Source organism: Schistocerca americana, chromosome 1 (assembly GCF_021461395.2).
Source record: "Schistocerca americana isolate TAMUIC-IGC-003095 chromosome 1, iqSchAmer2.1, whole genome shotgun sequence".
Taxonomy (NCBI): Eukaryota; Metazoa; Arthropoda; class Insecta; order Orthoptera; family Acrididae; genus Schistocerca; species Schistocerca americana.
Window position 1 is genome coordinate 59,953,683 of NC_060119.1, and position 13,750 is coordinate 59,967,432.

The 13,750-nt window shown below is 42.6% G+C and overlaps 1 protein-coding gene across 1 annotated transcript in view; it reads left to right on the top strand.

Annotated features, from left to right (window-relative positions):
* The window catches only part of LOC124547963 (MORN repeat-containing protein 4 homolog), a 40,868-nt gene extending 27,343 nt beyond the window's left edge, over positions 1 to 13,525 (top strand). Inside the window, exons 3-4 of the mRNA XM_047125145.1 lie at positions 12,965 to 13,074; positions 13,154 to 13,525. Of these exons, the coding sequence (XP_046981101.1) occupies positions 12,965 to 13,074; positions 13,154 to 13,308 (265 nt within the window). The 3' untranslated portion in view covers positions 13,309 to 13,525. The remainder of the gene's footprint in view (positions 1 to 12,964; positions 13,075 to 13,153) is intronic.
* The last annotated feature ends 225 nt before the right edge of the window (positions 13,526 to 13,750 follow it).

The window sequence follows — 13,750 nt, forward strand, 5'->3', positions numbered from 1 at the left end:
TTAGGTCTTCGTGGCAAACGAATCTGCTCCAGTCCGGAATCCCTGAACCATTACACCAATAACCTGAAAACAGCTTTCGCAACCCGCAACTACCCTCCCGACCTGGTACAGAAGCAAATAACCAGAGTCACTTCCTCATCTCCTCAAACCCAGAACCTCCCACAGAAGAACCCCAAAAGTGCCCCACTTGTGACAGGATACTTTCCGGGACTGGATCAGACTCTGAATGTGGCTCTCCAGCAGGGATATGACTTCCTCAAATCCTGCCCTGAAATGAGATCCATCCTTCATGAAATCCTCCCCACTCCACCAAGAGTGTCTTTCCGCCATCCCCCTAACCTTCGTAACCTCTTAGTTCATCCCTATGAAATCCCCAAACCACCTTCCCTACCCTCTGGCTCCTACCCTTGTAACTGCCCCCCGATGTAAAACCTGTCCCACGCACCCCCACACCACCACCTCCTCCAGTCCTGTAACCCGGAAGGTGTACACGATCAAAGGCAGAGCCACGTGTGAAAGCACCCACGTGATTTACCAACTGACCTGCCTACACTGTGAAGCTTTCTATGTGGGAATGACCAGCAACAAACTGTCCATTCGCATGAATGGACACAGGCAGACAGTGTTTGTTGGTAATGAGGATCACCCTATGGCTAAACATGCCTTGGTGCACGGCCAGCACATCTTGGCACAGTGTCACACCGTCCGGGTTATCTGGATACTTCCCACTAACACCAACCTGTCAGAACTCCAGAGATGGGAACTTGCCGTTCAGTATATCCTCTCTTCTCGTTACCCGCCAGGCCTCAATCTCCGCTAATTTCAATTTGCCACTGCTCATACCTCACCTGTCTTTCAACAACATCTTTGCCTCTGTACTTCCACCTCGACTGACATCTCCGCCCGGCCTTTACAAATGTCTGCTTGTGTCTGTGTATGTGCGGATGGATATGTGTGTGTGTGTGTGTGTGTGTGTGTGTGTGTGTGTGTGTGTGTGCGCGCGCAAGTGTATACCTGTCCTTTTTTCCCCCCTAAGGTAAGTCTTTCCGCTCCCGGGATTGGAATGACTCCTTACCCTCTCCCTTAAAACCCACATCCTTTCGTCTTTCCCTCTCCTTCCCTCTTTCCTGAAGAGGCAACAGTTTGTTCCGAAAGCTTGAATTTCGTGTGTGTGTTTGTGTTTGTGTTTGTGTGTCTATCGACCTGCCAGCACTTTCGTTTGGTAAGTCCCATCATCTGTGTTTTTAGATATATTTTTCCCACGTGGAATGTTTCCCTCTATTATATTCATATCATTAATTTAAACCCAACAATTACGTTTGTTATTGTTACTGTTGCATTTCCAAATCTTTCCTGTCATCTTATTTTCTCTTTCTGTTTTTGCTAGTAGTTTCACTTTGTATTCACCTTCTCCTCTTTACCGAATCTACCATACAATTTTATCCCGCCTATATATACTCAATAATACGTAACCCACCTCCAAACCATAACCAAAAAAGTTTTTTTTCCGCTTTCAACAATACTGCTGCTACAAAATCCACCATTTCCAGTTCACAAACAGTTCCTTTCAGCTATTAAACAGCCATTTTGGCCAGTTCCAATAACTTTCGCTTTTTTTCCATTTCCGTTTTTCCCACATCACTGATCTTTTTTAGCCGCTTCCCACAGGTTTTAACGTCATTATTTCTTCGCCAGACAATTGTTAGCCTCATTTTCACAATCTGCCACCACAAAACCACTCCTTTTAATACATTTACATGCAGTTTTTTCGAAATTTTCCCGAATTGCTCCACCCTTTAACGTGTTTTGGCGGCAGCACAACCACATAACCTTTGTGCACATCGTTGTCTACCAACCCAAGTTCACCACAGGATCAACATAGCCCAGCTATAACCAACACCTTTTCACCTTTTTTCACACCAGATCTCCAGTTGCTTTCTAGTTCACCTTATCTCTCGCCATATATTTTTATTTTCATTTTCATTTCAGCCTCATGTTACACTTTCCACCTTCTAATACCATGTCACCCTCACAACATCCCCACAACGACCCCATTAAGTTTTATTTACATTCCCTCCGCAAACATGCCTTCTCTCTAGCCAGATTACACTCCCATATTTTATTTTCCCAGGCTTGTCTGTCATTTGGCATTACCCCCAAAGGCCTCACACTTAAAGTTCCCATCTCTGGCTGTAATCCTTCTTTCCATCAGTTCCGATACCAGTTCCAAACTGAACAATCCATTGCCCTCACCCACCTAATCCTTCACCTACACATCAACTCAGCCAATGAACACACCCGTCAACTCCTATCCTTAATAAAAGTCCTCAATCTTTCCTCTCCCACATCCACACCGGCTGTTCAGAGCATCCTCCTACAGGCCAATCACATATTAGAACAGCATGCCACCCTCCACCTCAAAAAACTATCCAATCTCCTGGTTTCCCACCTCCGGAAAGGCAACTCACTCACCCTTCACAACCTTTCCAGCAAACCTCAACCTCCTCTCATTGCACACAGACCCAGTCTCTCCCATCTACTCAATCTCCCACTTCCAGCTCCACTCCCCCCAAAACCTCAAAATTCCAATCAACACAATCTGGAACCACAACACCCCAATTCAGTAGTTAACCTTTCCTCCAAACCTCTCTCCCAATCCGAAACCTCTGTCCTATCCAAAGGCATCACCTTCAGCCCCACTCCCAGATTCAACCAAACAGCCTTTGTCAAAGATTTACTGTCCTACACCCATACTCTCTGCTGGAAATGTCACTTTGCCATGAAGAAAAATGATCCTAATCCTACTCCTAATGGTCCAACTCCCCAAGACACTATCCAAATTGAACCCTGCCTGGAACAGTTCCGTCCTCCGTCACAGCGGGACCCACCTCCTCTTCCTCAAAATCACCCTCTCCAAACTTTCCAGGAATTTCTGACTTCCAGCCTTGCCTCTCAATCCTTCTTAAAAAGCCTTAATCCTACTCCCAACATCACCACTGCTGAAGCCCAGGCTATCCGTGATCTGAAGGCTGACCGATCCATCGTCATTCTTCCGGCGGACAAGGGTTCCACAACCGTGGTACTTGATCGTCGGGAGTATGTGGCTGGGGGACTGCGTCAGCTTTCAGACAACACTACATACAAAGTTTGCCAAGGTAATCCCATTCCTGATGTCCAGGCGGAGCTTCAAGGAATCCTCAGAACCTTAGGCCCCCTACAAAACCTTTCACCTGACTCCATCAGCCTCCTGACCCCACCAACACCCCGCACCCCTACCTTCTACCTTCTTCCTAAAATTCACAAACCCAATCATCCCGGCCGTCCCATTGTAGCTGGCTACCAAGCCCCCACAGAACGTATCTCTGCCTACGTAGATCAACACCTTCAACCCATCACATGCAGTCTCCCATCCTTCACCAAAGACACCAACCACTTTCTCGCTAGCCTGGAATCCCTACCCAGTCTGTTACCCCCGGAAACCATCCTTGTAACCATTGATGACACTTCCTTATACACAAATATTCCACACATCCAGGGCCTCGCTGCGATGGAGCACTTCCTTTCACGGCGATCACCTGCCACCCTACCAAAAACCTCTTTCCTCATTACCTTAGCCAGCTTCATCCTGACCCACAACTTCTTCACTTTTGAAGGCCAGACATACCAACAATTAAAGGGAACAGCCATGGGCACCAGGATGGCCCCCTCGTACACCAACCTATTCATGGGTCACTTAGAGGAAGCCTTCTTGGTTACCCAGGCCTGCCAACCCAAAGTTTGGTACAGATTTATTGATGACATCTTCATGATGTGGACTCACAGTGAAGAAGAACTCCAGAATTTCCTCTCCAACCTCAACTCCTTTGGTTCCATCAGATTCACCTGGCCCTACTCCAAATCCCATGCCACTTTCCTTGACGTTGACCTCCACCTGTCCAATGGCCAGCTTCACACATCCGTCCACATCAAACCCACCAACAAGCAACAGTGCCTCCATTATGACAGCTGCCACCCATTCCACATCAAACAGTCCCTTCCCTACAGCTTAGGTCTTCATGGCAAACGAATCTGCTCCAGTCCGGAATCCCTGAACCATTACGCCAACAACCTGAAAACAGCTTTCGCATCCCGCAACTACCCTCCCGACCTGGTACAGGAGCAAATAACCAGAGCCACTTCCTTATCTCCTCAAACCCAGAACCTCCCACAGAAGAACCTCAAAAGTGCCCCACTTGTGACAGGATATTTTCCAGGACTGGATCAGACTCTGAATGTGGCTCTCCAGCAGGGATACGACTTCCTCAAATCCTGCCCTGAAATGAGATCCATCCTTCATGAAATCCTCCCCACTCCACCAAGAGTGTCTTTCCGCCGTCTCCCTAACCTTCGTAACCTCTTAGTTCATCCCTATGAAATCCCCAAACCACCTTCCCTACCCTCTGGCTCCTACCCTTGTAACTGCCCCTGATGTAAAACCTGTCCCATGCACCCCCCCACCACCACCTCCTCCAGTCCTGTAACCCGGAAGGTGTACACGATCAAAGGCAGAGCCACGTGTGAAAGCACCCACGTGATTTACCAACTGACCTGCCTACACTGTGAAGCTTTCTATGTGGGAATGACCAGCAACAAACTGTCCATTCGCATGAATGGACACAGGCAGACAGTGTTTGTTGGTAATGAGGATCACCCTATGGCTAAACATGCCTTGGTGCACGGCCAGCACATCTTGGCACAGTGTTACGCCGTCCGGGTTATCTGAATACTTCCCACTAACACCAGCCTGTCAGAACTCCGGAGATGGGAACTTGCTTTTCAGTATATCCTCTCTTCTCGTTATCTGCCAGGCCTCGATCTCCGTTAATTTCAATTTGCCGCCACTCATACCTCACCTGTCTTTCAACAACATCTTTGCCTCTGTACTTCCGCCTCGACTGACATCTCCGCCCGGCCTTTACAAATGTCTGCTTGTGTCTGTGTATGTGCGGATGGATATGTGTGTGTGTGTGTGTGTGTGTGTGTGTGTGTGTGTGTGCGTGTGTATACCTGTCCTTTTTTCCCCCTAAGGTAAGTCTTCCCGCTCCTGGGATTGGAATGACTCCTTACCCTCTCCCTTAAAACCCCCATCCTTTCGTCTTTCCCTCTCCTTCCCTCTTTCCTGATGAAGTAACCGTTGGTTGCGAAAGCTTGAATTTTGTGTTTGTATTTGTGTTTGTTTGTGTGTCTATCAACATACCAACGCTTTCATTTGGTAAGTTACATAATATAAGATCACGAAAAGTTCAACAACAAAGATTGATAACAGGTACATAGATTTAAACTGAGGGTGCAGGCAGCACTGGATACAAAACAAAGTGGGAGAGGAATAGGATACAACAAAAGACTAATGAGGAGAGGGGAGAAAGAAAATGATGCAGTTGACTGAGAAATGGGCAGAGAGACAAAAACACATCTGGGAAGAGGACTGAACAGTTGCTTCACTGTTTCACAAAAATAAATTGTCATTTATGTTAATTTTTTAATAGAAAAATTATGGTTCTGATCAAAGAAAGTGCTTTAACTTTTTCATAAATGGAGCAGAGCAGAGAATTGAATTGAACACAGGGTACAGGATATCTACATCTACATCTACATCTACATCTACATCTACATGATTACTCTGCAATTCACATTTAAGTGCTTGGCAGAGGGTTCATCGAACCACAATCATACTATCTCTCTACCATTCCACTCCCCAACAGCACGCGGGAAAAATGAGCACCTAAACCTTTCTGTTCGAGCTCTGATTTCTCTTATTTTATTTTGATGATCATTCCTACCTATGTAGGTTGGGCTCAACAAAATATTTTCGCATTCAGAAGAGAAAGTTGGTGACTGAAATTTCGTAAATAGATCTCGCTGCGACGAAAAATGTCTTTGCTTTAATGACTTCCATCCCAACTCGCGTATCATATCTGCCACACTCTCCCCCCTATTACGTGATAATACAAAACGAACTGCCCTTTTTTGCACCCCTTCGATGTCCTCCATCAATCCCACCTGGTAAGGATCCCACACCGCGCAGCAATATTCTAACAGAGGACGAATGAGTGTAGTGTAAGCTGTCTCTTTAGTGGACTTGTTGCATCTTCTAAGTGTCCTGCCAATGAAACGCAACCTTTGGCTCGCCTTCCCCACAATATTATCTATGTGGTCTTTCCAACTGAAGTTGTTCGTAATTTCAACATCCAGGTACTTAGTTGAATTGACAGCCTTGAGAATTGTACTATTTATCAAGTAATCGAATTCCAACGGATTTCTTTTGGAACTCATGTGGATCACCTCACACTTTTCGTTATTTAGCATCCACTGCCACCTGCCACACCATACAGCAATCTTTTGTAAATCGCTTTGCAACTGATACTGGTCTTCGGATAACCTTACTAGACGGTAAATTACAGCATCATCTGTGAACAACCTAAGAGAACTGCTCAGATTGTCACCCAGGTCATTTATATAGATCAGGAACAGCAGAGGTCCCAGGACGCTTCCCTGGGGAATACCTGATATCACTTCAGTTTTACTCGATGATTTTCCGTCTATTACTACGAACTGCAACCTTCCTGACAGGAAATCACGAATCCAGTCCCACAACTGAGATGATACCCCATAGGCCCGCAGCTTGATTAGAAGTCGCTTCTGAGGAATAGTGTCAAAAGCTTTCCGGAAATCTAGAAATACGGAATCAACTTGAGATCCCCTGTCGATAGTGGCCATTACTTCATGCGAATAAAGAACTAGCTGCGTTGCACAAGAACGATGTTTTCTGAAACCATGCTGATTACGTATCAATAGATTGTTCCCTTCAAGGTGATTCATAATGTTTGAATACAGTATATGCTCCAAAACCCTACTGCAAACCGACGTCAATGATATAGGTCTGTAGTTCGATGGATTACTCCTACTACCTTTCTTAAACACTGGTGTGACCTGCGCAATCTGTAGGTACAGATCTATCGGTGAGCGAACGGTTGTATATGATTGCTAAGCAGGGAGCTATTGTATCAGCATAATCTGAAAGGAACCTAATCGGTATACAATCTGGACCTGAAGACTTGCCCGTATCAAGCAATTTGAGTTGCTTCGCAACCCGTAAGGTATCTACTTCTAAGAAACTCATGCTAGCAGCTGATTGTGTTTCAAATTCTGGAATATTCCATTCATCCCTGGTGAAGGAATTTCAGAAAACTGCATTCAATAACTGCGCTTTAGCGGCACAGTCGTCGGTAACAGTACCATCGGCACTGCGCGGTGAAGGTATTGACTGCGTCTTGCCGCTTGTGTACTTTACATACGACCAGAATTTCTTCAGATTTTCTACCAAATTTCGAGACAATGTTTCGTTGTGGAACCTATTAAAGGCATCTCGCATTGAAGTCCATGCCAAATTTCGCGCATCTGTAAATTTTAGTCAATCTTCAGGATTTCGCTTTCTTCTGAACTTCGCATGCTTTTTCCATTGCCTCTGCAACAGCGTTCCAACCTTTTTTGTGTACCATGGGGGATCAGTTCCATCTCTTACCAGTTTATGAGGTATGAATCCCTCAATTGCTGTTGCTACTATATTTTTGAATTTGAGCCACATCTCGTCTACATTTGCATAGTCAGTTCGGAAGGAATGGAGATTGTCTCTTAGGAAGGCTTCTAGTGACACTTTATCCGCTTTTTTAAATAAAATTATTTTGCGTTTGTTTCTGGTGGATTTGGAAGAAATGGTATTGAGCCTAGCTACAACGACCTTGTGATCACTAATCCCTGTATCAGTCATGATGCTCTCTATTAGCCCTGGATTGTTTGTGGCTAAGACGTCAAGTGTGTTTTTGCAACCATTTACAATTCGCGTGGGTTCGTGGACTAACTGCTCAAAATAATTTTCGGAGAAAGCATTTAGGACAATCTCGGAATATGTTTTCTGCCTACCACCGGTTTTGAACAAGTATTTTTGCCAACATATCGAGGGAAGGTTGAAGTCCCCACCAACTATAACCATATGAGTGGGGTATTTATTTGTTACGAGACTCAAATTTTCTCTGAACTGTTCAGCAACTATATCATCGGAGTCTGGGGGTCGGTAGAAGGAGCCAATTATTAACTTTGTTTGGCTGTTAAGTATAACCTTCACCCATACCAATTCGCACGGAGTATCTACTTCAACTTCACTCAAGATAAACCACTACTGACAGACACATACACTCCACCACCAATTCTCACGGAGTATCTACTTCAACTTCACTCAAGATAAACCACTACTGACAGACACATACACTCCACCACCAATTCTGCCTGATCTATCTTTCCTGAACACCGTCTGAGACTTTGTAAAAATTTATGCAGAACTTATTTCAGGCTTTAGACAGCTTACGATTTCAGCTTCTGTGTTTTCTATTAGCGCTTGCAGCTCAGTGACTTTCCCAGCACAACTACAACAATTTACAACTACAATTCCGACTGTTCCTTGATCCAAGCACATCCTTTATTTGCCATGCACCCTTTGAGATTGCAGCCCACCCCGTACTTTCCCGAGGCCTTCTAAACTAAAAAACCGCCCAGTCCACGCCACACAGCCTCCACTACCCGTGCAGCCGCCAGCTGAGTGTAGTGAACTCCTGACCTATTCAGTGGAGCTTGTTCGAGTGGTGGACAACATTAATAGAGAAGGCATTTACAAACATTTTTGTTTTATGTGTGGACTGATTGATGAAATGTATGATGAGATAAAAGAAATTATTCATATAGTGAAGGGAGATGAAAATTCAATAGTTGTGGGGGACTGGAATTTGATAGAAAGAAAAGGAAGAGATGGGAAAGTAGTAGGTGAATATGGAATGGGTGTAAGGATGAAAGAGGAAGCCACCTGGTAGAATTTTGCATGAGCATAACTTAATCATAGCTAACACTTGGTTCAAGAATCATGAAAGAATGTTGTATACATGGAAGAGGCCTAGAGACACTGAAAAATTTCAGATGGATTTTATAATGGTAAGACAGAGATTTAGGAGCCAAGTTTTAAATTGTAAGACATTTCTAGGGGCAGATGTAGACTCTGACCACAATCTATTGGTTATGAACTGTAGATTAAAACTGAAGAAACTGCAAAACAGTGGGAATTTAAGGAGCTGGGACCTGGATAAATTGAAAGAACCAGAGGTTGTAGAGAGTTTCAGAGGGAGCATTAGGAATCATTGACAAGAATGGGGAAAGAAATGCAGTAGAAGAAGAATGGGTAGCTTTGAGAGATGAAATAGTGAAGACAGCAGAGGATCAAGTAGGTCAAAAGATGAGGGCTAGTAGAGTAACAGAAGAGATATTGAATTTAATTGATGAAAGGAGAAAATATAAAAAGGCCGTAAATAAAGTACGCAAAAAGGAATACAAATGTCTCAAAACTGAGATCGACAGGAAGTGCAAAATGGCTAAGCAGGGAAGGCTAGAGGACAAATGTAAGGATGTAGAGGCATACATCACTAGGGGTAAGATAGATACTGCCTACAGGAAAATTAAAGAGACTTTTGGAGGAAAGAGAACCACTTGTATGAATATCAAGAGCTCAAGTAGAAACCCAGTTCTAAGCAAAGAAGGGAAAGCAGAAAGGTGGAAGGAGTATGTAGAGGGTCTATACAAGGGCGATGTACTTGAGGACAATATTACGTAAATGGAAGAGGACATAAATGAAAATGATATGGGAGATCTGATACTGCATGAAAAATTTGACAGAGCACTGAAAGACCAAAGTTGAAACAAGGCCCCAGTAGTAGACAACATTCCATTAGAACTACTGATAGCCTTGGGAGAGCCAGCCCTGACAAAACTCTAGCACCTGGCGAGCAAGATGTATGAGACAGGCAATATACCCTCATACTTCAAGAAGAATATAGTAATTCCAAACCCAAAGAAAAGAAGTGTTGACAGGTGTCTGTCAGTTTAATAAGTCACAGCTGCAAAATACTTACACAAATTCTTTACAGATAAATGGAAAACCTGGTAGAAGCTGTCCTTGGGGAAGATCCGTGTGGATTCTGTATAAATGTTGGAACATGTGAAGCAATACTGACCCTTTGACTTATCTTAAAAATAGATTAAGGAAAGGCACACCAATGTTTCTAGCATTAGTAGACTTAGACAAAGCTTTTGACAATGTTGACTTGAATAGTCTCTTTCAAATTATGTTGGTGGCAGGGGTGAAATACAGGAAGCTAAGACTATTTACAACTTGTACAGAAACCAGGTGGCAATTATAAGAGTTGAGGGGCATGAAAGGGAAGCAGTGGTTGGAAAGGGAGTGAGACAGGATTGTAGCCTAATCCCAATGTTATTCAATCTGTATACTGAACAAGCAGTACAGGAAACAAAAGAAAAATTCGAAGTAGGAATTAAAATCCATGGAGAAGAAATAAAAACTTTGAGGTTTGCTGATGACATTGTAATTCTCCTAGAGACAGCAAAAGGCCTGGAAGAGCAGTTGAATGGGATGAACAACGTCTTGAAAGGAGGATATAAGATGAACATCAACAAAAGCAAAACAAGGATAATGGAATGTAGTCGAATTAAATCACGTGATGCTCAGAAAATTGATGAACATCAACAAAAGCAAAACAAGGATAATGGAAGGTAGTCGAATTAAATCACGTGATGCTCAGAAAATTAGATTAGGAAATGAGACACTTAAAGTAGTAGTTGAGTTTTTCTATTTGGGGAATAAAATAACGGATGATGGTCGAGGAATGATATAAAATGTAGACTGGAAATGGCAAGGAAAGCATTTCTGAAGAAGAGATATTTTTAAACATCGAGTATTGATTTAAGTGTCAGGAAGTCTTTTCTGAAAGTTTTTGTATGGAGTGTAGCCATGTATGGAAGTGAAACATGGAGGATAAATAGTTTAGACAAGAAGAAAAAGGAACCTTTCAAAGTGTCGTGCTACAAAAGAATGCTGAAGATCAGATAGGTAGATCTTGTACCTATTGAGGAGGTACTGAATAGAATTGGGGAGCAGATGAATTTGGGGTACAATTTGACGAGAAGAAGGGATGGGTTGGTAGGACATGTTTTGAGGCATCTAGGGATCACCAATTTAGTATTGGAGGGGAGCATTAGGGTTAAAAATCATAGACAGAGACGAAGAAATGAATACACTAAGCAGATTCAGAAGGATGTAGGTTGCAATAGTTACTTGAAGATGAAGAAGCTTGCACATGATATAGTAGCATGGAGAGCTGCATCAAACCAGTCTCTGGACTGAAGACCACAAAAATGACACGTGTGGACACTCCGGAGACCTTTTGCTGCAATTGTGATGATTATAGAAAATACCTGGTGTCTGATTTGAGGTACAATGGTGCATACACACTGAGGATTCAATGAAGTAAACATAGCCTACACTTCTCATATAACTTGTCTGGTTATGACCATCCTAAATGAGTGTATAAATTAGTGATGCCGTCAAATGCAGATGTTGTAGATGTAATCTGCAAGAGTAGTTTGAACATTTCTTGGAATGGAATAGAAATAATTGACTTACCTTAGTGAAACTTTTTTATACTACCTGATCACTAATTCACTTAGTCCACCAGCTTGCCAGTGCCTTGATCCCATCTTGAAAATTAGATTCCTTCCTGGCCTCCAAAATACCTGTCAACTTCAGCTGTCAGTTTTTCATTTGAAGAGTCCATTCATTGAGGAAGCTTCTGAGCATGGGGAAGAGATGGAAGTCTATGGACCCAACTTAGGTGAATAAGGGGGGGGGGGGGGGGGTCAACAATTTGTAGCTTAAGTCATGTATTTTGGCATGGCATTGCCACTTTGTGAGTGGGCATGCATTGTCTTGCATTTCTGATCCTCACCGCATCCATTTAGCAAATAATTTTCTCATATTCAATTCCACTGTTAAAATGTGATATGCCCATCTGGATGACCTCCTGACAACTTCAGCAGTTTCCTATGCTTTTAGTCGGTGATCTTTGACCATTTTATGCACTTTCACAATAATTTTTGGGGTAGTGGCACATCTTAGCCAACCACTACACTAATTATTGAAGCTGCTCTGATTGAACTTAAACTTGTTTGTCCACTTAGCAACAGTTGAATAGTACTACACAGTAGATAATCAAAACTGTCTTTGTCAGGTACAGCAGCAGTGGCAATGTATTGTAAATGTTTGATGCAGAATCATAGGAACTTTCACAGAGGAATCTTACCTCTGGCATGTTAAATAGAAATATGTGTCCACAATTTCATACAAACATTTTAACCTTTGCTCTAGAAAAGATACCGCAGGGTAAATGAGACCATGTGTGGTTTCAACGTGATCACTGGGTAGCCCAATCTTGCTGTCATGCAACACCTTTTTATGCATCAGTAGTCTTATGGCGTATTTTGTAGTCTGCCAGGATTTCACAATATCTCAACACACATCCTATGATCCTGTCCTTTCATCCACTCACTGTCAGTATTTCTCACTTATATTTTTCCAGAACAATTCTACAGACAATCTCCTCAGTTCCAGTCTTATCAGTCCACTCAGTTTTCAACATCCTCCTCTAACACCATACATCAAATATCTTGATTCTCTTCTTTCCTGATTTTTCTTGCAGTCCATGATTCATTTCCATACAATGCCATGTTCCAGACATACATTTTCAGAAATTCCTGCCCTATGTTTGTTTTTCAAGACATGCCCTCTTCACTTGTGTTAGTATGCTTCTTATATCATCCTTTCTTCATTTGTCATGTGTTATTTTGCTTCCATAGCAGCAGAAGCAAAATGCTGCAGCAAAATTGTCTGCCAGATCCTCCAATTAACTCCTGTAGATTTGTAAAACAAACGTTTTCACTGTTAAATATGAACAAAAGCATAAATTTGTGGAGGTAGTGTTTTAATTAATGTTTATTATTAATTATTTATTAAATATATCTTTCTGAAATTCAGGTATGAAGGAGAATTCATGCAAGGTTGGTTCCATGGACACGGGGTATTTTGGCGTGCTGATGGCATGAGATACGAAGGGGAGTTCCGAGGAGGACGCATCTGGGGCCTCGGTAAGCCCAAAACTGTTAGTGCTAGTATGTTTTGTTCTGAGGTAACATTTAAATTACTGTGTCTTGTATTCATTTCCAGGACTGGTCACCTATAGTGATGAAAGCCATGGATTCCCCAGAAATGAAGGCTTCTTCCAAGACTGCCGCCTCGTTCGCAAGAAGCGTTGTCCAGAAGTTGTGCAGAGGGCCCAGAGGGTTGCGCTCATGGCGCGTGCACAGATAGACAAACACTAGTGCTGCATAAGGCTACAGCTGGAAACCACCTGTCTTGTGTATCCACCTACAAAATGAAGAGCTACATATTTTTAAAATGGAAATACTGGTGCAACAGATTATGTTTCTATTAGAAGTGTATTGATAAATAAGTATGAACTCTAAAAGATAAACATAAATATGCATTGCATAATGTAGTATTACTTGGCAGTGTAATAATAAAGTCAATGAAAAGTTATTGTAGATGTAGAAAAACATTCTGAGTGTAAAATGCTATACTATTTGCCTTCCCTTAACAAAAGACAATTTAAACTTTATAATCCATATCCAATTGCTGTACATATTGTTATTGTTGTTATAGGCTACACAAACTAAATCATGCACAGTAGTATTAAAATATTCTATAGGAATCGAGAAGATGACTAGACTAATTACAACATATTCATTGCAAACTAAAACGCCA